Here is a 26,430-nt window from a genome sequence, read left to right as displayed (position 1 = left end):
GCTTTGACAAGGAGATGGTCCAATGCCACGTCCACTCCTCTCATCACTCTCGCATCCTGCAGGGACCTCCAGAACTTCTTGGCAAAGCAGACATGGTCGATCTGATTCTCTGATGAATGTTCTGGTGACCCCCCATATTGCCTTGTTTATTCTTTTGTGTGGAAAAGCACTACTACTAACACAGCCAGCCCAACTGCAGTTACTCTTGCAGGCAATGCACTTGAAGAGGTTGAGGGCTTCATTTACCTGCGCATAGTCATAGAGAAGCAGGGCACCACAAATGTCCACGTCAAGGCACGAATATGAAAAGCAAGGGCTACCTTCATTCACCTAAAGAAGATCTGGAGCTCCAAGGCCGAATGCTGCAACCAACATCAGGCTTTTTAACAGTAACGTAAAATTGGTTCTTCTGTATGGCGCATAAACTTGGAGGACAACAGTGACCAAGATCAACAAAAGTACAGACCTTCATCAACACCTGCATGATGAAAATCCTCCAAACCGACTGGCCAACCACCATCAGTAACAACAACCTATAGCAGCTGACTTTCCACTCCCTGCTCATGAAGAAATCATAAAAAGACGCTAGGGCGGGATAGGTCACACCCTCCGCAAGCCCACATCAAACAACACCAGGCGAGCCCAGACCTGGGACCCTCAAGGAAAAAGGAAAAGTGGAAGACCAAGAAACACCTGGCGCTGAGGACTCAAGTGTGACTGCAAGGCAAAAGGTAACGCCTGGAGTCAGATTGAAAGAAAAGCCTAGGACAGAAGTGGGAAGGAGAGTCCTGGTTGATGGACTATAACCCAGGAGGGGTATTAAGTATATGGAATTAATTAAGTATGGGGTATTTAACCCTTTGCAGAACTTTCTGTGCTTACAAATACTCTCTTGGATCGCCCACCATCCTCCTCGGTTGTAAATCAGCAGATTCAAAACTATTTTTCAAATAAGAAAATACAGTCCCTGACATAGGGCCTATCTTTCTACAGAAATGCTTGCAGATCCAGGTACAAATCACCATGGAAAACAAGCCAAGAAAAATTTAAATCGCTCATATTTATTCAGCCAAAATAATTCCTGTCAGATTAGTAATTTTTGATTTCTCTTGTCAGTAGTGCATTTTCATTTTGTTTACATGGTTGCTCGCGATCATGCTCTTCAAAAGACTGCTATGTCGGCCACCACCTCAAGGCTAGAACACCTGTGTAACTTTGTATGACTTCTGGGTCCTGTTTACCTGCTCAGCCCGAGTAATGATGACTTTGTGAAATGTACATGTATGATGCAAGTGTGGCACTCTGGGCACTTATTGAACTTCGGTCTGGAGATCTAGCAGTGACTGCTTAGCTCTAGGTGGAGTGCCCAGCATACATTCTACAATATTACTTCACTTCTATGAGTGTACCTGTAACCAGGGAATGAATAAATAAGCCCTTTAAATGACCCTCAAGAGTCATGCCTCATCACTACGACTGCAGCTTGCATTGTTTCACTGGCAGTGAGCTGTAATGAAATACCATGTGAACAGGACTTCTTGTGCTGCAGGGAAAGGGTATGGGTACCCCACCAGTTTTTCATTCTATCAGGGAGAATCAGACTACCAATCTGTGGAGGAGGGATTTGGTCATTGGTGACTGTGTGATAGGCCAGCAGAAGATAATTGGCACTGTCTGCCTGACGCTTATTGGTCAATCCGAAAGAAGTATCTCTGCAGAGACTTAAAAAATGTGGCATAGCCTAGAAAACAAGTATGGCTTATTGAAAGAGAAACGTCATCGGGTCATACGTCCTCCTGAGAACTGTGTGCTGGTTTCATTTCGAGTTGTTTTTAGAGAATTGACTTGAAGAGACGAATTAAAGTAGCGCCCTCCAAAGTGCGCGAAACCTGCTCTCGTTCAGACCGTGTCAGCTTGAAGAGACACTTTCTGCATAGCGCTGAAGGGCGTCTGCATAGCGTGGCAGAGCTGCCTGGTCAAGCACGGTTACAGTTACTCATTTCTGCAGTACAGATAATTGGCATCAAAGTCTGAAAACTGTTTCTGTCTGCACCAGCTGGCGTTTGCATTACAATACGAGATTGGAATGAGACCAGCTGAGTGGGATGGTAACGTGTCTGCTTCCTCTCGAGGCACTGAAAGGATGCCATTTTCCGCTTTCTGTTTTTTTACCATTTTGTGGGGAAATAAAAACGAACAAACACGAAGCTCTACTCAGAGGATCCTGTGGATTTTTTTTATCTGTCTGGCATTGATGGTACTGTTAATTAAATAGAAAATATCAATCATTTCACGCCTTGTGAAGTATTGTGATTGTGATCCAGCTTCTGTGAAGAGAATTACAGAGCCAGAGTGATGACAATTATGGTGGCACTCTGATACTTCCCCAAAGAGGGTGGGCATCGATCAGACGTCCATGCAATTGTTGCTGATGTTTTCAGCTTTTGGTTGGTTTGTTAATTCAGAGAATTTTTGTTGTGCACCGGAATGATTGTTAGTCTATAGGTGAGAGCGCTAGACACGAGATGAACATAATAGCGTTTTCAGCGAGATGGCGGTTGTTGAAACGGTGTTGTTTAATCTTGGTATGGGTAGAGAATGAGCTACTTATTCTTTGCTGCAGGAGATACCCAGGGTGAATTGAGTGAAGGGTTGTGGGATTCACTTTAGCTCTGATTTCTGTACAAGACGTCCATGGATGGTTGAGTGAAGGATTGGAAGGTGCCCTCTTCCTTTAATTGTTGTACCAGACTTCCTTGGATGGGTTGAGTGAAGGCGTGCCAGTCGCCCTGCACCTTTTTTTAATACAAGAAACAACCTATGATGGGTGTAGGGACACTCATTCCTTTCTTTTTCTGCAGGTGACACCCATGGCTGTGGTGAATGAAGGGTTGTGAGGCATCTTGTTCCTTTGTCTGCAGAATGAGACACAAACTGATAGGTTGAGTTAAGGGGTGTGAGACACTTTTTGCTGAACGACACACAAATGGATGAAATCAGTAAAGGCTGGTGAAGCACCCTGTTTCTATATTTGCTGCATATGATATGCTTTAATGGGCTAGGTGTTGCAAGAGATCCAAGGGGCATATTACCAAGCAATAGCGATAATTATCGCTATTGCTTGGTTAGAGACAAAATTTTACCGCTAAGCTGCGGTGATTTTTATCGCAGATAAACCTTGGTATTACCAAGGTTTATCGCAAATGCGATAAAAAACGGCCGCAATGCATGAATATCGCTGAAAAGTCAGCGATATTCATGCATTACCGAGCTAATGCTCTTAGCCATGTTATCCACCTCCCATTGGATAACATGGCTAAGAACTCCTCAGGGCAGGTGTTAGCTTTTGGAGATATTCGCGCTTAGCGCGAATATCTCCAAAAGTTGGTAATAGGAGATAGCGATGTTAGCGACTGTTTCCAGTCGCTAACATCTTGGCACGCCCACTTTGCATATCATTAGTGATAAATATCACTGACATGCAAAGTGGGGCCCAAGATGGTCGTTATCTCCTACTAGCTGTCGCCAACTGGTGTTAGCGACAGCTAGGTAATAGGGAGATCATTTTATCTCCGCTTTCTTGACTTTTAAAGCCAAAAAAGCGGATATAAACCCCCTTGATAATATGCCCCCAAGTGTTTTCACACTAGTACCCTTTGTAAAGCTAGGTATGTATTGTTTATTGTGACTTATCTTTTTCTTAATGTTAGAATTCTCTTGTTAATAATTTGTTGAAGGATTGGTGTTAGCTGCGACGGTGGTTACATTTGGTGAATGGCAGTGTTCCTTTAATGAGTGACAAATTAATGTGGCCAAGGTGGAGGTTATGTGGATTGGTGAACGTGATCTTGGTATGACTATCAGTTCTCGGTTCCCTTTGCCTTCAAAAACTTTAGTGATGATGCTTCCTTGGTATGTGCGTGTATGATGTGAGTACAGAACTGTGGGGAGTTACTCCAGATGGGTTGAGAAGTGTAGCAGTGAAAACCTTGCTTCTGGCTGAGTGTCCAAATCACATAATTTTATACTTCTTCCCTCCTAGGAGTGGAGTGCTTGAGAAATGAAGTATCCGAAATAAACCTCATAAGTTGTGCATCATTACTATGGGCACAGTCAGCATTTTTACACAGGTCCAGTGGTGTCCTGAAGAAGTGTTCTGATGGTCCAATATTTATACCTAGTGATTGCCCTTGAAGTGGGGAAATCTTTTAGGCTATCCCCCATTTCTGATTCTGGAAAGTTCTTCCCTTCCCCTGTCAAGGCTTCAAGAAGTCTGGGGTGACAAAAGACTAGTGTCAGGTTTCTTTGTGTGTGTCCTGGAGACAGCCCTTTGAAATATAATTGGGGCAGGGAACAGCTCCGCCCCCAGCAATCCAGACAGGATGGTCCAGCCGGCTGACACCCAGTTCCATTTGTCTCACTGTTTGGGAAGGATACACAAAGTTCATAAGCTAAGCCATTCAAAGTCTTGTGGCCCAAGACACTGGCAGAGGGAAAACATGATTGAAATGTGCCAATCAGGTGTATGCCAATTTTACTATGTTTTAGAGCGAGAGCACAAGTATTTTAGCACTAGTTAGCAGTCGTAATGTGCACAGAGTTTTAAGGCCAACAAAAATGAATTTCAAAAATAGGAGGAGGGAAGGCAAAAAGTTTGTGGGAAGATCACACTAAGAATGTCAGGTCTAACACACTCTTAATAGTGATCCACAACAACAATATATATTGATGATTTGTGACTTCAGTTACGTTCAAAACAATTGATCAGACTTTGACTCCTTAGTCCGGGTAGTATCAGATTCATAAAGTAGAAGCTGTTTACTTAGAAAGTCGGGCGACCTCAAGGGAGGAGACCTTGCTCTATGGTCACCCAAACGCCGTCCTAAACAAGAAAAAAAAATTGTAAGCAGGTTTGTCCCTTCAAGGGACACAGGCTCCTTTAAATAAATGTTTAGCTTTTGAAAATGAATTCAGAGATATGGGCCTTCTGTGGCCAATCAAAGGGAGTTATAAATAATAGCAAACACAACAATGTGACATTTTTCAAACACCTTCTCCCAGTCAAGAGATCTGGCTTAGATCCATCTTTCTTTTTCTCACTATGCCACCCCAGTTTTCACCCAGCTATATGCAAATCCGTTGTGACGCTGCTCTCCATGGCAACAGTCCGGCCGAAACTGCCAGGCCCGGTCCTTCCTGGACCAGAAACAAGCATCCTGGGACCAGTTTTGTGGTATCACCCCTCATCGGCCAGGCTAGCTTGAATCCAGAGGCACATCAAGCAGGGGACCCATGTCTGGGCATACACTTGGCCACTTAGGGCGAACATAGCGAACACAACAAGAGGATGGACAGAGTGCAGAAACTTTTTAAACACTCACCCCAAGTCTTGCTGGGTCCAAACTGGAATGACATGGTGAGCAAAAAAAAGAACTAGTTTAGGCCCAGATCGCTGCACTGGGGGAGAATGTTTGACAATGTTCAGCATTCCATCCATCATCCTCTTGTGTTGTTATAGTTAAAAACAGTAGCCTGCATAGGTAATATTCATTAGGCAGAACTAATAGGAATTTTGTGAGTGATGCAACCTAGTAGTACGTAGGTGACTTTGCACAATAACAAGCAGGTTGCAAAAAGTGCGGAATTTGCACCCACAGTTTGTGACCTGCCTGCACATACATCTGGGACTGTATCCCTTATAGGGCTGTTTGCAGCTAATATTTCAGAGAAAAAGGGCCATCCACAGGACCTGGAGGCCCCACAGTACACTAGGACTACCACTTGCAAATTTAAGGTTAGAGTTCCTGTATGCCTTTAAGCCACAGTGTCTCTGTGGCCTAATGAATAGAGGGGTGGTTCAAATGGTTCAGGGATTTGGCTTACGAGTCTCACTAACACAACCCTTCAAGTCCTTCATTGTTTGGAGACAGAGCAAATTGGGCTTTCAAAAAGATAGGAGGTAAAGAGGTAATGGAGGCTGTCCACCGGACTCAGTCAATTCAATTCAATTCAAATCTCTTTATTCGGTTATAATAAGCAATAGCCATAAAAGCACAATAGAATGCGTAATTAAAAATAATTCCTGAGCCAGCAAAGTACATATTTACAGATCACATTATCATGGATTTCCGAAAATTAAAAACCTTTTTAAGAAACGCGATAACAGATGCAAGGACAAATTCATTTTCTAAAAATTGCAATGCTAAAAATGCTGAACGGCAGCCTTCTCAAACCAAAATTCTTTAAAACTGGGATAATCCATCTCTTTCTTAATGTATCATAGTATTTGCAGAAAAAACATGATATGGATAGTTGATTGTACTGAGACCTCATCACACAGGCACTTACACAAATCTCTAGACCAATCATTTACTACAGGAAAACTTAGGGATCTATATAAAGTATTCAATCTAAAACGAGTCAACAACAAACGATCAAAGTCTCCATCTATTAAAGGTATATACGGCTGACTCAGTCATTCGATGTTCAAAGCAAGTCTTTGGTAGATGTCATTAGATGATCATGGCCAGCTCCCTGTAGACTTTGTTTTTTGTTCAGAAAGTTATGGTCCTTGCATCAACCCCACGCATCTTCAGATTATTGGGTCTTACTTTGGCTCTAGGGCCAGCAACCACTTTCAAAGACAGTGAATGAACAGAGTTGTAAGTTTTTTTTACGACCTAGGTTTGGTCCCAGGGTTGTACGAAACAGCAACATGTGGTGATCCGGTTCTCTCCAAGCTGTCTATGTAGAGCTTCTCCCAAACTAGACTAATTGAAATACGTATTTCAAAAGAACCAGAACATATACAGCTCACATGAGAAGAAACTAGTGACAAACAAAACTTCTGTCATGCTAAAATTGTTGTGTTAAAATGTGTCACTCTTGCCTAGCGAAGCGCAATTCAGGGTTCACCCCTATAACATTTTTTTCTAATGTCCATGAGCCTGGTCCAATTATACATTACGAAAGAAGACAAAATGTTAAAAGTAGGAAAAAGGAGGTGGGGATATACATGTAGGGGGAGCTCAGAAGCCAAACACTTCGTAATCCAGTGTCACTGCCTCTGCTCTGCATCTGCTCTACTGCCTGAAATTACAGAAGAGATGAGGGGGAAGTGCAGGAGGGAGAACTAAACAGGTACACTGGACCAGGGGAAGAGAAAACGGTGGCTGAGGAGAAGATGAAGGGACCCATGTTTAATATAATTAACTGATCTGGTTCTCACTGCATGGAATTCACCGGCGCAATGCGTGTGTCAGTTTTATTTGTTGATGAAAAGTCCTAGAACCTCCCCAGGTAGATCTGTAAGCAAGGCTGCCAACCAGCAACACCTAAGTTGGTCAGTAATGTGTTTTCCCCCAGCGCCAGGCTTAGCAGTGGCTGAATACAGATTTACTTCAGCCCTCCCAGCCACTCAGGTCGACAAATCCATGAATGCAGTATGAAAGTCAACTTCTATCATATGTTGCATACATCATGTCCTCTGGAAAAACACAATTCATACAGTACATATATGTTTCATGCCACAGGCTGATGTTACCGGTACCATGCAAATATCACAAGTCATCATTCACCCTATAGATGAGGGTGGAATGACAGACCCTTGTTACGGGAAAACTATACTGGTTTTTCACACGAAGGGTTGGCAGACTCCTTACCAGTGTTCCTGGTTAAAAAGTCCTGCCCCCATTCTTAGAATCTCAACTGCCACCAGTAGTCAGTCTTTCCATCATGGCTTGATGAGAGGAAAATAGGCACCTTGTGTTATAGATCGGAGTACACTTTGGGTGCACCACCACTTCAGGGCCTCAAACCCTCTTAGTGAAACAACAGTAGACGCTTGGAGCAACAAATACACTTACAGATGTCGGGCTGAGGAGTAGTGGAAAGCACAGCGCCAACCAGTCCATTGAATTTACGGTAAGAATGGTACAGCTGTTTGCACATTGCAGTGACCTTAGTCCATATGTGCTGGCTGTTTATTTGCAGTTTTTCTGCACCTTAAAGCGAACAAGTATAAGTTGCCTTAACCAGACATACACATTTACAGAAAAGAGACCTCAGCAAGTTTGTTGAAGCTTGTCCCAAGAATATCACAATATCTCCAGTTTAATTTCCTGTAAACCCTGCCTGGGAGGAAGGACAAATATTGGGGGGTTTTCTGCGTGTGCAGTTCATGAAAGGAATTCTCGTCTGATGAGAGAGACCAGAAGGAAAGCCCAAGTGCTTTGTTTAGGACCAGCAAAGTTAGGTGACTCATTCCAAGCACAAAAACGACCTAACTTAAAGGGTGTGGATGGTTCTAAGTGGAAGGCCTTAAAGTGTGAAGTTATATTGCTATTCCCAGTCAACTTGATGATGACTGGGCCACATGTACTAGCGGCGACAATTTTCTTCTCATTGGAGATTTTTATTTCCATGAAGAACTCTCATCTGATACAGATACCAGCGAACTGATCACTAACCTAAACACATTAGGACTAGCACAGAAGGTGACCTGACCCACTCATCTGCCTGGCCACACCCTTGACCTCCTGTTCACAAATGAAGCCAACACTAAGGTGAAGCCTCCTATCCCTCTGATCATGGTCGGACCACAGCCTTTATTTACAAATAGCCACCACCCTGAAAATCCTAGCAGTGAAAAGAAATGGATCAGGCCCTGGAGAAAAGTCAGTCTTGCTGCCTTTCTGTCCTCCTCTCCTGACGGCTCCAAGAACATTGACCATTCAGTGGTCGCCTTTGAAAAGGCAATCATACTGGCCCTTGACATCATCGCACCTCTGTCTAAAGTCAAACAGAGGTCTAAAATGTCATCCTGGTTCACTGAATCACTAAAAACTGACAAACTAGCCAGCAGGAAAGCAGAACGTAAATGGAGATCAACTAAAAGTACTGAGGACAGAAAGGCCTACAAACTCATCTACAGACATTATCTAGACAATGTCAAGTTAGCCAAAACCACCTATATCATCAACAGAATTGAAAAGGCTGCAAACTCATACAAGGAACTTCACATAATACTAAAATAATTTACTAATCCCTCCTCCTGCCAAACCGACAGTCCATTCTCACAAGACTGGGTAGACACATTGTCCAACTTCTTTGAGGAAAAGATCCAAATTATTCTTAACTCCTTCCCTAATCATAACACCGAAAAGCAAAGTAACAAATCCGATGGTACACAGATACCTGCCACAGCACTTCTAGAAGAGTTCATTGACCTTATTCAAGAAGATGTCAGAATAGCCCTCTTGAAGACCAACTTGGGTCCCCCAGTTGACCCTGTTTCACCCCATATTCTGTCAACTCTCACCCCAGTGCTTCTTAAAAGTCTTACCAACCTTTTTAACATGTCCTAAATCAAGCATTAGTCCCAATCAAATGGAAAGCAGCCAGGGTCAAACCTATTCCAAAAAAACGCCGGCAGATCCCAAAGAGCCTAGTAACTATTGCCCTATTTCTCCACTTCATTAGTTTGGAAAGGTACTTGAGTTCCTGGTCAACAAACAACTGACAACCTATTTAGAAAGTCACAAACTGTTGGACCTTTCTCAGTGAGGCTTTAGGACTGCCTACAGTACGGAAACATCTTTGGTAGAGGTAGTCGACAACATAAGACTCGGCCAGGACATCGGGCAGTCAGCAATGCTAGTTTTATTAGGCCTGTTGGCAGCCTTCGACACCATCTTGAATCTTTAAACTTTGGCATGAGATCTTCTATTCCTTCTGCCTCCTCTGAGGCCGGGAGTCCGTCTGGTGAGCAGCTCGCAAGGCTTCTGTCCTCCCTCTTCTAACTCCAGAGGTGACACCCCAGCTTCTGGACAACACTAAATCGTGCTCTCCCTTGGATTCTTGTCCGCTTAAAGTTCTGAAAGCTTGCTGGGAAGTGGTTATTCCACCTCTCATGAATGTTATGAACCGTGCCATCTTGGAGGGAATTTATCCCTCCTTATGGAAGATGGCGGTTGTAAAACCTCTTCTGAAGAAACCTGCCTTGGACCCTAGAGTTTTGAAAAATGTTCGGCCCATTTCTCTTCTTCCTGCCCCCGCAAAGATGTTGGAGTCCCATCTTAATTCCCATCTCAGCCTTTACCTTAGGGACTCTGCCCTCTTGGATGTCTCTCAGCACGGCTTTAGGAAACATCGCAGCACTGAAACTGCTCTTACCGCTGTTGTCAACAATATTCGCTCTCAGGTCGACAAGGGCCATACTACACTCCTGGTCCTGTTAGACCTTACGGCAGCCTTCGACACTCTGTCTCCAGCTATATTGGTGTCTCGCCTTAGAGAGATAGGGGTCGGAGGCTCTGCCCTGAGCCTTCTCGCTTCCTTTCTTAAAAAAAGGGAACAGAGAGTGAAACTGGGCCAGTTTCTGTCTGCCCCTAAACCTGTGCATTGTGGGGTCCCTCAGGACTCTTCGTTGAGCCCCATATTTTTTAACATCTATGTGGCCCCACTTGCCAGGGTTGTAAGATCTTTTGGGCTGGATGTGCTGTCTTATGCTGACAACACCCAAATAATGGTTTCCCTTACCCATTCCGTGAAGGACTCTGCCCAGAATTTTAGGAATTGTATGGAGGCTGTCTCCCAGTGGATGGTGCAGAATTTCTTGAAACTGAACGGGGAGAAAACTGAGGTTTTGATCTTTGGGGGTAATCAAGATATCTGGTCATGGGATTGGTGGCCGCCCTCACTCGGGGACTGTCCCCTCCCTCGCCAGTATGCTAAGAACTTAGGGGTGCAAATGGACACCACCCTTTCCTTTGACCGTCAGTTCAATAGGACTGTTTCCACTTGTTGTGGCATCATTAGGGTTGTTAGAAAGATCGCTCACTATCTCTCCCCGGATGCTCGGAAACAGGTTACAGTAGCATTAGTCTCTTCTAGGCTGGACTACTGTAACGCCCTTTATCTGGGCATTAACAAGAGTCTTACCCACCATCTCCAAATGGTCCAGAATGCTGCGGCAAAGATGGTTCTGAGCCTCCCCAGTCTGACCTCAGCTTCTGCGGCTCGAGAGAAACTCCATTAGCTCCCTATACATTCCAGGATCATCTTTAAAACTCTTTGTTTAGCTCATGGAGCTTTCTACGGTACAGGACCAGAAGAGATTAAGTCCCTTGTTCATCGCTATTCCCCTAATAGATTCCTTCGTTCCTCCCATAAAAACTTTCTTGAGGTCCCTAGATTTGTAAAGGCGAAATGGGGAGGCAGAGCATTTTCCTCTGTGGCACCCAGATTGTGGAATTCTCTTCCCCCTGATCTTTTAAGGCAACCCTCCCTCGCTTTGTTCCGTAGCGCCTTAAAGACTTGGCTTTTTTCAGAAGCGTATATGTAAAAGCCGACTGTGTTTGATGAGGTGTTGGATGATCCGCTATGGCGCCTTGATGCCCTTGGGCTAAGTTGCGCAGTATTAGATTCTATTCATTCATTTATTCATCTCCCTCAGTGTATTAGAACAACGATTGCGGGAGACGGGAGTCAAGGAACGACCCTAAAATGGTTTAGAAACTACCTAAAAGACTGAACCACCACTCTACAATTAGGTACTCTGTTTTTTTGCAGTCGGTCAGAAGACACGGGAGTCCCCCAGGGATTAATACCTAGTCCCATGCGTTTCAATCTCTATGTGGCACCCTTGGCCAAGGTAATCACATCTTATGGGTTCGATATAGTGGCATATGCTGACACCCAACTGTTAATCACTCTTGATCCCAACCCAACAGAAACTAGAATATAGCCTTATAGTCCACCATAGCAGGCTATACCGGATATTAAAGGCCCGCTCCAGCGTTCAAGGCCCGAGCCGAAGGCTCTGTCTGGTACATAAGACCATGCATGGAAATGGGCCGAGCTACCTGGCCAAGAAACTCAACTGGTATCTTCTACCTACTAGGAATCTCAGGTCAGGAACTAAACATCTACTCACTCCTCTTAGGGTCTGCACCGCCAGGAACGGTGGGAGATCATTTTCTCATCTAGCTTCCCCCTTCTGGAATGAACTTCCAATGCTGCTGCTTATGATCATTGTTAATAAAGAGTTCTGAAATAAGCTTAGTACCTGGCTCTTTTGACTGCTCTCCTTCCTCCTGAACAGTCATTATTCTTCTCCTCATTTGTATTCGCTACAGTGCTTTGAGACCCCTCTGGATGATTTGTGCGCTTAATAAAACCTAATGACTTATGATAAGCTAAAGCTACCAGCGTAATTATGAAAGACCAAGGCATCCTAGCCACTTTGTTTTTATATTCTCTTGATAGTGGGTTTTAAAAAAATATTCTGTATTCTCTGATACTATTATGATTCAGAAACTTCATATTATAAATTAAAACTTGCATTTATGAATTTTGTGCATTGTTCATGAGAGGGCGAGAATACCTCTTTCAGGGACTGGCATCACTACTTAGGACTAGAGATGGCTGTAGGACTGAGTGAAGTTGCGAAGTCTGAAAGCTCAGAAGCCTGTGGAATTTTCGGAAAAGGTTTCCAAGGCTTACTAAACACAAAGGTGATGACTTTTTTTAATAACAAAACGAAAATATCAAAATGGAGCGCTGCTTTGTAGCAACAGCTTCCTCACTGCCAAGCTTCTTCTTCATTCTCTGATGCTGGAAGTCGCCTGTGGTATTTCAGGATTGGGAAGTCCCCAGGAGAAATTCACATAATGGGTACCTCGGCTAATCAGATAGCAGTATTAGGAAATACAGTATCCACTCAAAGATGGTGTGTCACTCTCCAAACATTAAGTCTAGCCCTAATACCGCTACAATATATGGAAATAGGGACCACACCACTTGATTCGTCTGAGGGCTGGGGGCAATGCTGCCCTCTTTGTGAATGCTATGGGGTTCTGTCACTTTTCTTATTGCTAGAGACCGACAAACAACTTGATGAGTGAAGGTAAGTGGAACTTGTTTGAATATTGACTATCTCTCACTATATCAGTGGTTGAGCGCGTCACTTTTCTGTGGTCAGTCAGCGTAGGTACAAACTCTAGCTCTAGCTATACTTGAGCCAAAATTCGCCTGAACCCTTCAATTAGTATATACTCAGTTACTCGGGTTAAAGACTTTAATGTGGTGGCACCATTTTGTTACATATCTTAGGGATATACCCTAAGTCTATATCATAACAATTCGTAAGGGAGGGTCCGAGGGATGTGATTTAACGACCCTACTGGCTAATACCCCCTATATAGCTACATCAAAAACAACAGAGCCAGTAGGTCGGAGAATGCTGAGACAGAAGAAACGACACTGATGGGAGGGCACAGATGGATAGACTGTGGTGCCTAACAAGAAAGGGACCTGTCAACAGATGCTGATTAAGTCCTATCAGCCCACCTACTGGCGGAGCCTCATCATGTAGGACTTCCCAACCTCGGACAGTGTGCAATCGCCCTGTGTATATTAGCAATGCAACACTGAACCAGGGTACGGTAATCGCAGTTGTTCGTACAACAGGTAGGGCTGATATGTGCAGTGCAAAAAAATAAATCAAGTGAAGTGTACTAAAATGACTATCAAGGCAAACAAAGACCTTTAATAGTGTTCGCCTGGACGTCAGATTAAAAGATAGTGAGGGGACAGTGTGAAAGAATCACTGTCGTACTTGCTTGGAACAAATCAAACACGATCTGTATAGGGCCAACATGTTTCTGCCTTTATGTAAAAAATCACTGGCATTCGTCAGGGCCAAGCTCATATATGCTACTGCATTACTACTATCATATGTGATGAAATAACGAAAAAAACAATTTTATCAACAGATAGAATAAGTGTGGTCAATTAAGACCATCCTACCGCATCTTCTTTATATTGCAAAATTTTTAATGCAACAGATCTTCCCTGTGTAAAAAAGAGAAAAAGAAACAAAACAAGGAAGAAAACACCATGTAGATATTATTCATACAAAATCCTCAATATTCACATGTTATACAAGTAATACATGAGGTGTATGACTGTACCCAACCAGCGCCAATTCCCCTCAACTCAGACTGGGCCATCCCTAATTTTGGATAGCCACATTCACAGTGCATAACGTCACCACCGGTCAATCAGTATTCCAAAAATTTTTTGATTAGCACTTACCCATCAATGTGTGGGAAGCAAGCCTCACCTCACCCGGCAACTGCTCGGACGTGTAAGGCCCCGCTCTAAACAGATAAACACAATCTCTTCAGTAGATAATTGCTTAAAGGATAAGACCTTAGTGTATAGTTCAACAAAACCCAAACTGTTTTCTACTCTGTCAAAACACCTATCCCCACCAGTGTCCCTGATGGCGGCATAAAACGACCAGGAGTCGTAACCTATTTACAAATTTATAAAGAACATGAATGGCTGCCCAAGGGTAATAGTCTGGCACCCATTCTGTATCTCAAACCATGAATAAATGCCTAGCTGCTAGTCAACCCATACTCTCAACACTCAAAACAACTGGTCCAACCTTACCTGTCCGTCGGTACCTTGCACGCACGCACTAAATGGCATGTGCGCATGCGTGCGATGCAGTGTTCATGCAGCGCGCATGTGTGGATCGACGGCTGAACGGACCAGCTGTAGACAATCATTCACTCTACCACAGTATAAATAAACGGTCCGCCTGTCCGCCGGTGCCTCCCCTTCGGCTCGTGATTCTGCCGCAAGGTACCGACGGACAGGTAAGGTTGGACCAGTTGTTTTGAGTGTTGAGAGTATGGGTTGACTAGCAGCTAGGCATTTATTCATGGTTTGAGATACAGAATGGGTGCCAGACTATTACCCTTGGGCAGCCATTCATGTTCTTTATAAATTTGTAAATAGGTTACGACTCCTGGTCGTTTTATGCCGCCATCAGGGACACTGGTGGGGATAGGTGTTTTGACAGAGTAGAAAACAGTTTGGGTTTTGTTGAACTATACACTAAGGTCTTATCCTTTAAGCAATTATCTACTGAAGAGATTGTGTTTATCTGTTTAGAGCGGGGCCTTACACGTCCGAGCAGTTGCCGGGTGAGGTGAGGCTTGCTTCCCACACATTGATGGGTAAGTGCTAATCAAAAAATTTTTGGAATACTGATTGACCGGTGGTGACGTTATGCACTGTGAATGTGGCTATCCAAAATTAGGGATGGCCCAGTCTGAGTTGAGGGGAATTGGCGCTGGTTGGGTACAGTCATACACCTCATGTATTACTTGTATAACATGTGAATATTGAGGATTTTGTATGAATAATATCTACATGGTGTTTTCTTCCTTGTTTTGTTTCTTTTTCTCTTTTTTACACAGGGAAGATCTGTTGCATTAAAAATTTTGCAATATAAAGAAGATGCGGTAGGATGGTCTTAATTGACCACACTTATTCTATCTGTTGATAAAATTGTTTTTTTCGTTATTTCATCACATATGATAGTAGTAATGCAGTAGCATATATGAGCTTGGCCCTGACGAATGCCAGTGATTTTTTACATAAAGGCAGAAACATGTTGGCCCTATACAGATCGTGTTTGATTTGTTCCAAGCAAGTACGACAGTGATTCTTTCACACTGTCCCCTCACTATCTTTTAATCTGACGTCCAGGCGAACACTATTAAAGGTCTTTGTTTGCCTTGATAGTCATTTTAGTACACTTCACTTGATTTATTTTTTTGCACTGCACATATCAGCCCTACCTGTTGTACGAACAACTGCGATTACCGTACCCTGGTTCAGTGTTGCATTGCTAATATACACAGGGCGATTGCACACTGTCCGAGGTTGGGAAGTCCTACATGATGAGGCTCCGCCAGTAGGTGGGCTGATAGGACTTAATCAGCATCTGTTGACAGGTCCCTTTCTTGTTAGGCACCACAGTCTATCCATCTGTGCCCTCCCATCAGTGTCGTTTCTTCTGTCTCAGCATTCTCCGACCTACTGGCTCTGTTGTTTTTGATATACCCTAAGTCTACATATTTAAACCCCCTAGACCTATAACACAAGGACTGAGTTTAATGTGCTTTGCATGTGGTTTACTGCAGACCTGCACTCTGCCCATTTCATGGGGAGAGAAGTGCTTTCTGGTCAACTAAACAGCCCCTCTCCAAAGGTCACAGTGTCATTCAGGAGGCCCGCCTGTAATACTTGAAATGTCACACTCAAGTATCTGTACAAATAATGACTCAATGAATGTTTAAAAACATTTATTGTAGTATTCTGTGACTTATTACATGGAATGTAACCACAAACACATATGTGCTATTATCAAGGTTACTATGGAAATGAACATGATGAACATTTCTATCATGGTTCTCAACACTAGGTTTCATAATTCCTACTCCCACTCTTATCCCTGCTCTGAAAGCATGAATAATAAACTAACATTGCGTGCAGGGAGGTGTTATACATATGACTCTGTATACCCGCACTCAGAGTGCCTCTGTGTTATCATGCTTTCAGTTGGCTGGGCAAGGAGGAGTGAGCCTTCTGTTAGCAGAGATCAGCTAAACTCAGTGACAGCTGCATATGCCCAAACTTGGTCAAAGAAGATCAGAAGCTGGTAGACTCGATTCTGACTTCATCCTTGACAGTTTGGGTGCATAGACCTCTCTAATCTGAATTGTCTAATCTCAGTCTGTATGTGATAAACTGACCACTGCATAATCTAACTGATTATGAATGACAACCAAGGCAGAATACAGTGGAAAAATCCAGCCAGAACCAGTATTCTTTACATGATTCACCTCTGTGCACAGGTCATTGTTATGTCTCCTGTGTTGCAGACCACCCTGAGATGTAGCTATTGAGGACATATTGGCCAGACTCATTTCTCTTATTCTACTGTTAAACTGTCAAGAAAACATTTTTGTTCAAGCTGAATGTGCCTTTGTGTCATGAAAATGTGTAAATAGCTCATTTAAAGCTGATAACGTAGAATAACTAAAGTCAGGATAACACGAAGTACATTTAAAAATGGAGTGTGGTTCATGAATCTATATCAGTTTGATTTACCCACTCACTTCCATGTTGGGAACCCAAAGAGTTACGTAGATGTCACGGAACACAGCGGAGCAAGTAAAGTTGCGCTTTGTTTGAAAGCGAGAGAGCAGAACAGCTCTATATCTACTATGATGGGGCACTGGTCTGCTCTCTCTCTGCACTGGTGCACTTTTTGCTGCCATGCGCCAACACAGACACCCTTGTGCCATAGTGCAAGTATGCCTGCACAATGTGAAACATAGGTTTTGTGGTCGAAGGGACCACTTCCAATTAAAAAAAATATGCTTTAAGGCGTTTCCCACTTTGTATGTGTACGGTACAATGCAGCACATAGGCAAAGTGACAAAAGTAGGGAAAAATTAAAACATATCTCCTCGTTACACCTGCTTCCAAGAGGCGCAGGATTATAGCGCAAATCTCATTCACAAATCTTTTTAGATAGAGATCTGTGTCAAAATCCATGGGTGGTTACATTGGTACGCCCTCTTGACGCAAATAACCCAAATGTCCATTTCTTTGCGTTACAATCAGGTGCGTTGGATTGCATATCTCACCACAACACTTTGTGTTGGGTGTGAATTAAAAATAAAATCACAAAAACCTCACACAATGTTTGTGGATACGGGCCTGGGTTTCTTTGTCTCCGCATCATCTAAAGCTGGTTCTGACTAGTTCAAGCAAAGGCATCAAGGAAACCTCTGCCTTCCTGTGGCTCAGATCAACCCTCTGACTGCCCAACCAGCTCTTCAGTCTCCAAGTGTTCTCCCTACCTCTAAGAGGACTTTTTCCACGAGGAAGACAAAATACTTTGCCAACTCATGTCAGGACTGCAGGGCAAGAGCTCTGTTCCAGGGGATACAGCTATTAGCCAGTTCCATGCTGTCACTTGCTGGCAGCCTCTCAGTTAATCAGTGTCCAGCTTCACCATCCATCGTTCTAGGTTCTGCCACTACTCACCCTGTTAAATACACCCATGACCGTCTGAGCACCTTGGCAGAAAACGTGAGGCCCAGTCACCTTCACAAACCTTTCTTTTTGAAGTGGTCCCTGAATTATTATTTGTATAAGAATCACAAATCTAAAAGTTATGAAGTTGGTCACTTAAATCAAAGAAGTTTATATCAGAAGTAGCTGTCTGTTGCCTCATGATATATCTCTTGTCTGGTATCATCTGTTTGCATTTCCAGAAAATGGCAACTGAGGTGAAGTAGCATTTCTCTCTAATGCAACTTAAAAAGAAGCACACTGGTTTTTAGGAGCAGTCCTGTTGCAGACATATTACATTTGCCTGCTTTATATCAAAAATAAAGAAAGTCTGTACACAGTATTTTTCCTGACTTGTAGTGGACCTCACTGTTAGCAGTGGGCTGTGGAGATGAAAGAATTGTTTACCATTTAAACCCTGGCACAGGAGTGCCAATGCTGGTGTAATGACTTCAGGATTCAGTGGAGTTAAAAAACTAAGGGTAGGGGGGAGGAGCCAAGATGGCGACCGGAGCAGACCTGTAGGCTCCCGGCTCCGCCAGCCTTCCAGCGCCGCACCGACATCCTGAAACGGATCCTGATGGAAATGGGTGGCAGATTGCGTGCGGCGCCGCGCTGATCTCGGCGATGTTTCCCCGGACTCCCGACCTGCCCGGCGACCGGAGATAGCCGCGGAGCAGCCTGTAGCCCTGGACCCCGCCTGCGCGATCCCTTCCTGCCGTGCCCTGGAGAGCCGCTGACGGCCGGAGTACCCGGTCAGCGCCGGCTGCTGGACCATTGGTGAGGTCCCCGCGATGCGCCCCCAGCTACAGGCCACCTGACGCAACTTGAAGCGGGCGGGGAGAAGGGAGCGTTTCCAACGCTGCAGCACCCCTCCGGACCGGCTCCTTTGTTGGCGGCAGACGGTGCGGGGAGAGGCTTGCTCGGCCATATTTGTTTGACCAGGATTGCCTGCCCTATGCCTCTCCGCCCGGGTCTGCCGCGGAGCGCCTGACCTGCGTTGTGTGCCTCCCTGGCGCGGTATACAGTGTTCCTCCACCATTGACTGGGCAAACTTTGGTATCCCGACTATCCTGGTATTACTCCGGAGCCCCGCCATAATGGCTTTGTTTGGTGCTTTGTGTGGTGGAGGAGAGCGCCCGATCCCGCCTGTGACCCGTGCTGCCCCGCCTGGGGTGGGGTCCGGGTTTCCGGAGACCCAGGGCGGCGAGAGGCAGGGGCTGCAGCCCGCGCTTTCCCTTGACACCGTTCTGTCCGCCCTGTGTGACCTCCGTGCGGAGATGTGCCATAGCTACGGAAGATTGGGAGACAAGCTGGACGACATGGCGTCTGCGCTACGGCGGGAGTGTGCCGCGCTGATCCCGCAGGGTTGCCACTTGTTTCCACCCACGTCCCACGAAGATACAGCGCTCCCACCTGCCTGCTGGTCACCTGTGCCCGCTTCCGACTTTCTTGGTGTTCAATACCACCCGCCTGACGACTCCGCCCGGGATACTTTGTTTCCCCCTTTCATGGAGAGCGCTACATTGTTGTTAGACTTACGATCGAGGGCGCTCCGGGACCTATCTACGGCATTATCGATTGCCCCTGTGTTGTGTTTTTTGACTTTGTTGCCTGAAAACTCATACTCTCCTGATGCCGTGGCGGATCTCCATGCTACAGTCGACGGAATTCCTGGTGACTTTCGACGGCCATTTTGTGGTCTCACTTCACTTTCGTTTTTTCTCTCGCCATGTTGCTTCTTTGTTCTACAGTGGGCGAGCTTCTTTCGGGGAGCATGTCCGAGGGTTTATCCACGTTTGGGTCAGGGCTAGGCTGATTTCCTTAGTATTTGCTTCTTGGCTGGTTGGGCCGGGTTTGGGATTGTTTTTATGTCCAGTTTCATCGACCGCTGCTAGTTGATCGAGGGCTGGGATCGGGGGGGCTCCTGAGATCGGGACAGGGTTGGGCGGGTTCCTGGTTGTGTCACTGTCTTGCCGGGTGGGGATTGGGGTTAGAATGTGGTACGTACTGGCTGCATGGCTCATATTTACGATGTAGATTGTTTTCCCCCGTCTGTCTCTATTATTGCTAGTGGTTGTTTTGCTTTCCAATCGAGGCATCCTTCGGGTGTTGCGACCTTTGTCAATGGCACAGTCGGCATCATACACTGGCTACCCTGATTAATTGCTGGCTATCGGCTCCGCCACGTTCTCTTTGGTTCCTGTTTGCTGGTCCTGGAAGCTTATTGTGACATGGGGGTTATTTGTTTAGGGTAGCGTCCATCTTGCTCTCCTTTGTCTGCATTCTCATTACGGCGGCCATCTTGTTCCTTTGTCCTGACTGGGGAGGGCTTTTGCTGGGCGTCATGGTATAGTGGTCGCTCGCGACCTGATTAGAGCTGGAGGTCTCCGGGGCTTCACTCTTGTTGGACTAGCTGTTATGTTTCGGACTGTGCCGCCTCTCTGGCGAATGTGGTGGTCGTAGCTCCCCACATCTGTTCTGCTACTGTTGCTCATCCTGGTGATTTCGCACGTGGGGTAGAACTGGGTGTATCCTGCTATTGCCCATATGGACGGGGTGATCATTCAAGTACTGGCTCGGGGTCCCGGGTGCATCTGATTCAATTCTTCATTTGGTGGTGTACTTTTCGATATTATTGCTTCACTCGGTGCAGGGGGCTATACATGGCTGGGGGACCGGGAGTTTTGTTAGTGTTAGGGCTCCTCCCCCGTTTCCTTTCTTTTTCGGGAGTGGTAGACTAGCTTGTTCTTTTCTTCCTCCCGATGCTTCAAGTGTGACAACTTTCTTTTCTTATCTTTTCTTCTTTCTTTTCTATTCTTCCTCTGTATTTCGGGTTTCTTTATTGGGCGACAGGCACTTTGCCGGGGGGGGGTAGGCCGTAGCCTCCGGATTGTTGCAGGGTGGGGGGGTAGATTTATTTTTCCTTTTTAGTTTCTATGGGCCTTATTTTTCTACTTTCTGCGCTTTCTTGTTCTGGTTTCTGTTCTGGGTCTGCATTAGGGGTTAGTAGGGAGTGGGTGGCGCTGAGGGTAGTACGTAAATGTGGACTGCAGCTCTTATTGTTTTGTATGGTACTGCCATATTAACGGGGTGTTCTTACTAATGTTGTTCTAATTGATGCTGCCTGCTCATGTTGTGAAGCTAATGTCCGGACTCAGTTCTTCTTGATTTTATTCTTCACTGATTTATATTTCTTCAAAACTTTAAAAATTTAACCTTCAATACTCCTTCTCCTTGGCGACATGACTCCATTCAGTGTAACTGCTACTAATTGCTGCTATCTTGCCTGATACCGCTGTGGAACCGCGTTGCTCGCACCTGTGCTTGAAGTTTCGTGGCCGGCCTGCTGGTTGTAGGCCCGTATTTGTTCTCTTTTTTGTGCACAATAAAGGTTTTAAAAAAAAAAAAAAAAAAAAACTAAGGGTATAGGAATGGCAGGTTATGTTTGTGTCTTAGAGAGAAACAGGCGTGTTTCCTTACAAAGATGGTATTCTTTTACCTTTAAACAAAAGCTACATAGTTGTAGGCTGCAGTTCAGCTAAGCCCATTAAAGCTAAGGTCAAAGGAGAATCCAGAGGAAGCGAAACATCTGAGGATACACAGAAATAGGATGGGACTCTCTAAAATGGGAATCTGTGACGGTGATCATTTCAACCAAGTCCGACACCTTATTGTGAAGGAGTTAGTCCAGGGGTCTCCATCCTTTTCTGTGCTGAGTGCTACTTATGTTCAATGAAACACATTGACAGCTACTAATATTATTAATGTTGTATATTCTCATTTTCTTTACATGTATATTGATTCAAAAGCTTTCTAATTTAATACGCTGGGCTGCACACAGGTGAGATACTCAGAGGTAGCTGATTACTCATTCTGTCAAAAGCAGTATTGATTCTTGTAAAAACATTTATGGTTCATATCATCAAAAAATTGGCATTGCTTAAGTGTTTCCTCCTTTAATTGTTTACATTTTTGTTTATAGGTCGGGCTCATATCAGGGACTGTCTTCATGCTCATCGGGCTAACAGTACTGGCTGTCGGATTTCTCGTACCGTCTAAAATCGAGGCATTTGGCGAAGAAGATTTCATTGTCGTGGATAGCCATGCGGTTCAATTCAACAGCGCACTTGACATCTGTAAGCTGGTGGGAGCAATCTTGTTCTGCATCGGAGGAACTGCCATGGCAGCATGCCTGCTAATGTCAACCTTCGCCAAGAGCTACTCCAAGGAAGAGCAGTACCTTCAGCAACGGTTTAAAGAGAGGATAGCAGACATGAAAGCTCATACACAGCCAGTGACAAAGTCTCCAGCCCCAGGAGAGTCAAAGATCCCTGTCACCTTGTCCAAAGTGCAAAATGTCCAACCTTCCTCTGAAACCTGACCTTTCCTCTGATTTAAAGTAATTGTGGTTTTCTTTAAAAGATCAGTCCCTTTGGTTATATCACAGTAATATTTTGCAGTGCAAGTATCGCTGCCTGCAAGCAAGCAGACATCTTGATGTGGTTTGCAGAGCTGTTCGGTTGCGGGATACCAGAGAAGGGCATTTAGTTGGTTCTGACAAGAGTTCACATTGAGTGCTGGTTGTCAGAGAGTTCTCACCAGACAACTTTAGTGACTCTCCTACAGGCTTTCAGTTTCAGTGGTAGGTCTAACAATGGGGCACCTCTTCTAGTGATCATTCTAAATGTAAAATTGTTAATGATTTTCTCTGTTTTGTTTCCTGTGGTTGTGTGAAGAAAATCATGTATGCTGACCTGAGATTATGTGTTCTCGATTGTCCGTTTCCTTACAAAACAGGAATACAGATTCTTGTGCAGAAGTGTGGAGGTTTTTCCTGAGAAAGTTTGCGTATGGCAAAAACTGGCCAAAATAGTTTGACATATCATGTTCCATTAATTAAATGAGAAAGTAATCTGTTCCTTCATTCTTGGTTCAGAAAGCCTCAAACCTTAGAGCAAAATCAACGTAATAATTTTGCGCCTTTAACAGATGTCCCGGATAACAAGTTAGTGGGAACTTAAGTAGTGTGAACCAAATGTAAGTTCAAAAATGGTGGAAAAGCTTTTAAAATGTCTTGTTGACTATGCTCTTCTGAGCTCAAATCAATATGCGACAAGAGGATTTTGTTTACCCTTTAAAGCAGCAACCCTACCCAAAGACTTGAAGCAATGTGTCTAATTTGTACATCCGACCATTCCTCTTAATTTTGATATGGACTCAGTTTTCATTTCAAAGACTCGTTTCTGTTTCGACATAGACATGTCTTGGAATTAAAAGTCTCTTTTATTCTGGTCATGCCACTGGTGTCTCCCTGCTAGTTTGTTCTTTTAGATGGTGGCGATCCGGAATATTAAGTATAGAATATTGAGTGGTCACAATTTAGTGACCATAATATCGACAGGGAAGTATGAATAGATTTTCTGTACCTAATCCCACATACGTGTTCCTTGACAATTTATCTATGTTGTCAAGGTACACAGAGGTGGATTCAAGAATAGGAGAACTACATTTACCCAGTGGGACTTACCTCCTCAATATTTTGGTTTTCGATATTTTGGTCACAATATTGTGGTCACTTGATATTCTTTACTCGATAATCCAGACTTCACTCATTTTCGATCTGTGGTATTTTGGCTCTATCAGGCCTGTGCAAGCACAGTTTACCTAGGGAAAATAACTTATAAGCCCTATGAAATATCTTGCGTGATAATAGCAAGAGTATCTGACGCCCAGGCACATAGTGAAAATGTAAGTGTTTTTATGCACTTGGTAATGCCAGGGTGTGCTTGGGAATCTGTGTATTTCGGTGCCTTGTTTTCTTGTAGGCTTTAATAAAGATCCAGTGCAATGAAGAAAACAGCGAGCGCAGAAGATTCCCAACCCATCTCAAAGTCCCTGTGTAGAGTATCGGGTTCTGAGCCAGCATGCACAGACATAGCTTCACTCTGCACAAAGTTACACCAGCCCAACTTTTAAGGGGTCCAAGACCACTGCTCCTTGCTGAGTGTAGTTCATAAATGTGCCCACAGAGCATCATTAACCCCTTCGATGCTCATGACGGAACGGTTCCGTCATGAGCATCGGTCGCACTGTACTCATGACGGAACCGTTCCATCAAGACCACACCCGCGAAAGGAATGTTCAGCACCGGGGGAGAATCGGGGCCACACGCAAGGTGTTAAGTTCCTCCTTGGCCACTGTCAAAGGACCGCATTTGGATTGAGGGCCACAAAATGTACACCACTTTTTGAGTTGTCACATTCTTCACCTCTTGAGAGGTGACATGTCAAGCAGGAAATCCCACCTTTGCTTCAGCATGTCCCAAGCAAATAATATAATTCCCTATTTTTAATGCCTACACATGTGGTATTACAGAAGTGTTACCGCTGGCATTTATCTAACGCCAACAAGTACCTCCTGCACCTCATATGGCACTTAAAACCGTTTGTGGATTTTGGGTGCTGTGTCCTTCAATAAGACCCAGAACCATTGTGGAGAAAAATATTTGGTAGTAGTGCTGCTTTTTGAGTAAAGAATTCCAACACTAAGTCCCGATATGTATTTTGTGTTATCATATCTGACTTCAAAGATGTTTCTAAGGCACACAGATGCTTTCTTTGTGTTCTTCTTGCCAGAGGTGTAAAGCTTTTGTGTGTTTTCATGTGAAGGTTCAGTACTGTGTGAGTACATAAGACAGTGTGTTTGGTGGGCGACGACCCAAAAATAACTGCCAATGCCACCCTGTTCCTCAGTCTGTACCCACGCCCACCTGTTGACCCTAACGGGACCCAGCGAAAGAATAAGCCAACTGAAAACATATCTGTTATATTTTTATAGGTAATAGACAACATTATCCTTATAGATATTACATGTGTCTGGATGTTTACCCGACGCTGCTTCCCCTCATTAGAGTGTGAGTGACTTTCCCTTTCAAAACAAATGAAGCAATTAACAAATGACGTTCCCCTTTCTCACTTTCCGCTGTAGATTTGCATAAGCGAAAGCTGTTGCCGTTCCGTCCTATTCTACTATGTGCCACCTTATAGTACTGTCTATTTTTTGAATGGATTAAATAAAGTTTATGAAGGAATCAGACATGATTGTTTTTCGTTTTGTTTTTGCTGGAGCCCGCCAAACATCTGCTCCCTCCAGCGTGGGATTCATTCCGCACTCGAGCCAGGCTCAATGTTGATGTCGCCACGTAGGCAGAGGGCTTTATGTTCATTCTTAATGAAAGCTGACACCTGCTACACGGGAGTCTGCATAGCAGCTAGATAAAGTGGCCGCTCTGCTGCCCTCGAAATAATGTCGATGTCAAGACAGTGACGCGCCTTTGCACTGACACAGTAGACGAATGAAAACATCCTGAAATGGAACCCGACAGGACCGGAAGAAGGGGATTGAGGACGTGTTAAGGGGATTCATCTGGCAATGTAGGTAGCACCTTCAAGGCATTCTGGAAAACAACATTTATAAAGGCAATCAGGCACGTGCATCAACCATTTTTGCGAGCGCAAACGGTGTGATTCGCAAAAATTGGCCGTTTGCGCCCGCAAAAAGGACATTTGCGAAGCATCAGGGTTCATGGCACTCGCAATTTGAGAATTCGCAATTAATTGTGATTTTTCAAATTGCGAATGCATTGAAGGAATCGCAATTAGTTTTACTAGTAATTTGCAAAAATTTTGAAAAATGCACTAAAGTGGATTTCTCAAAGTTGTAGGTCACACACACACACACATGCCCTTGGGGCATGTTTGTGCGTAGCATGTGTGCACAGAGCAATTTCAGGGGTGCAAGGACACCCTTGCACCCTTGAAATTACATGCGCAATTTGCGAGTACCTATTGGTACTCGTAAATCGCAACTCGCAAATCTCCCATTCATTCCTATGGGCCCATAGGAATGAATGGAAGGCATTTCTTAATTGTCACTCGCAATTTACGAGTCGCAATTAAGGAATGTTTGGGTATCGCTATTTTTATAACGATTCCTACATGCATGGGCTTTTGCAATTCCTTAATTACGATTCCTTAATAATCCTTAATAATCGCAATTAAGGAATCGCAAAAGCCTACATTGATGCATGTACCTGTTAATCTGTTAGAGGCGCGGTAGCTCTGTGCTCTGCTGGTTTTCTCGTGTGAATGTGTGAAGTTGAAGGCACGTGCGATGAAACTGTGTGAGATAGTGCAGGCCAACCTGCCCTTTTCAATCTAAAGTTTAATTAATGATCTGAAATAGCATAACGTGACATTTCATGTCCGACACTGCAGTTTGTTAAGGATGATTAAACTGACAACTAGGGCATCTGCAGACATGCAGATTGCCACGAGGAAAGGACCAGCAGGGGCTCGTGTATTCTGTTGTCGACTGTGTATGAGTCATTTTCGCAGATGCCTTTATAGCTCTTCCAGGAGAGAGAAGCATCCTTCTGCTGCCGGGGGATCATGCGGACGTGGAGTAAACAGACCATTCATT

At 44.4% G+C, this 26,430-nt stretch overlaps 1 protein-coding gene across 1 annotated transcript in view; it reads left to right on the top strand.

Annotated features, from left to right (window-relative positions):
- The window catches only part of NRSN1 (neurensin 1), a 126,357-nt gene extending 101,313 nt beyond the window's left edge, over positions 1-25,044 (top strand). The window contains exon 3 of the mRNA XM_078687929.1: positions 21,932-25,044. Within this exon, the coding sequence (XP_078544055.1) occupies positions 21,932-22,330 (399 nt within the window). The 3' untranslated portion in view covers positions 22,331-25,044. The remainder of the gene's footprint in view (positions 1-21,931) is intronic.
- The last annotated feature ends 1,386 nt before the right edge of the window (positions 25,045-26,430 follow it).

This window comes from Lissotriton helveticus, chromosome 4_1, assembly GCF_964261635.1.
Source record: "Lissotriton helveticus chromosome 4_1, aLisHel1.1, whole genome shotgun sequence".
Taxonomy (NCBI): domain Eukaryota; kingdom Metazoa; phylum Chordata; class Amphibia; order Caudata; family Salamandridae; genus Lissotriton; species Lissotriton helveticus.
The sequence above is the reverse complement of the archived record's forward strand: the minus strand, read 5'-3'. Positions and strand labels throughout refer to the sequence as shown.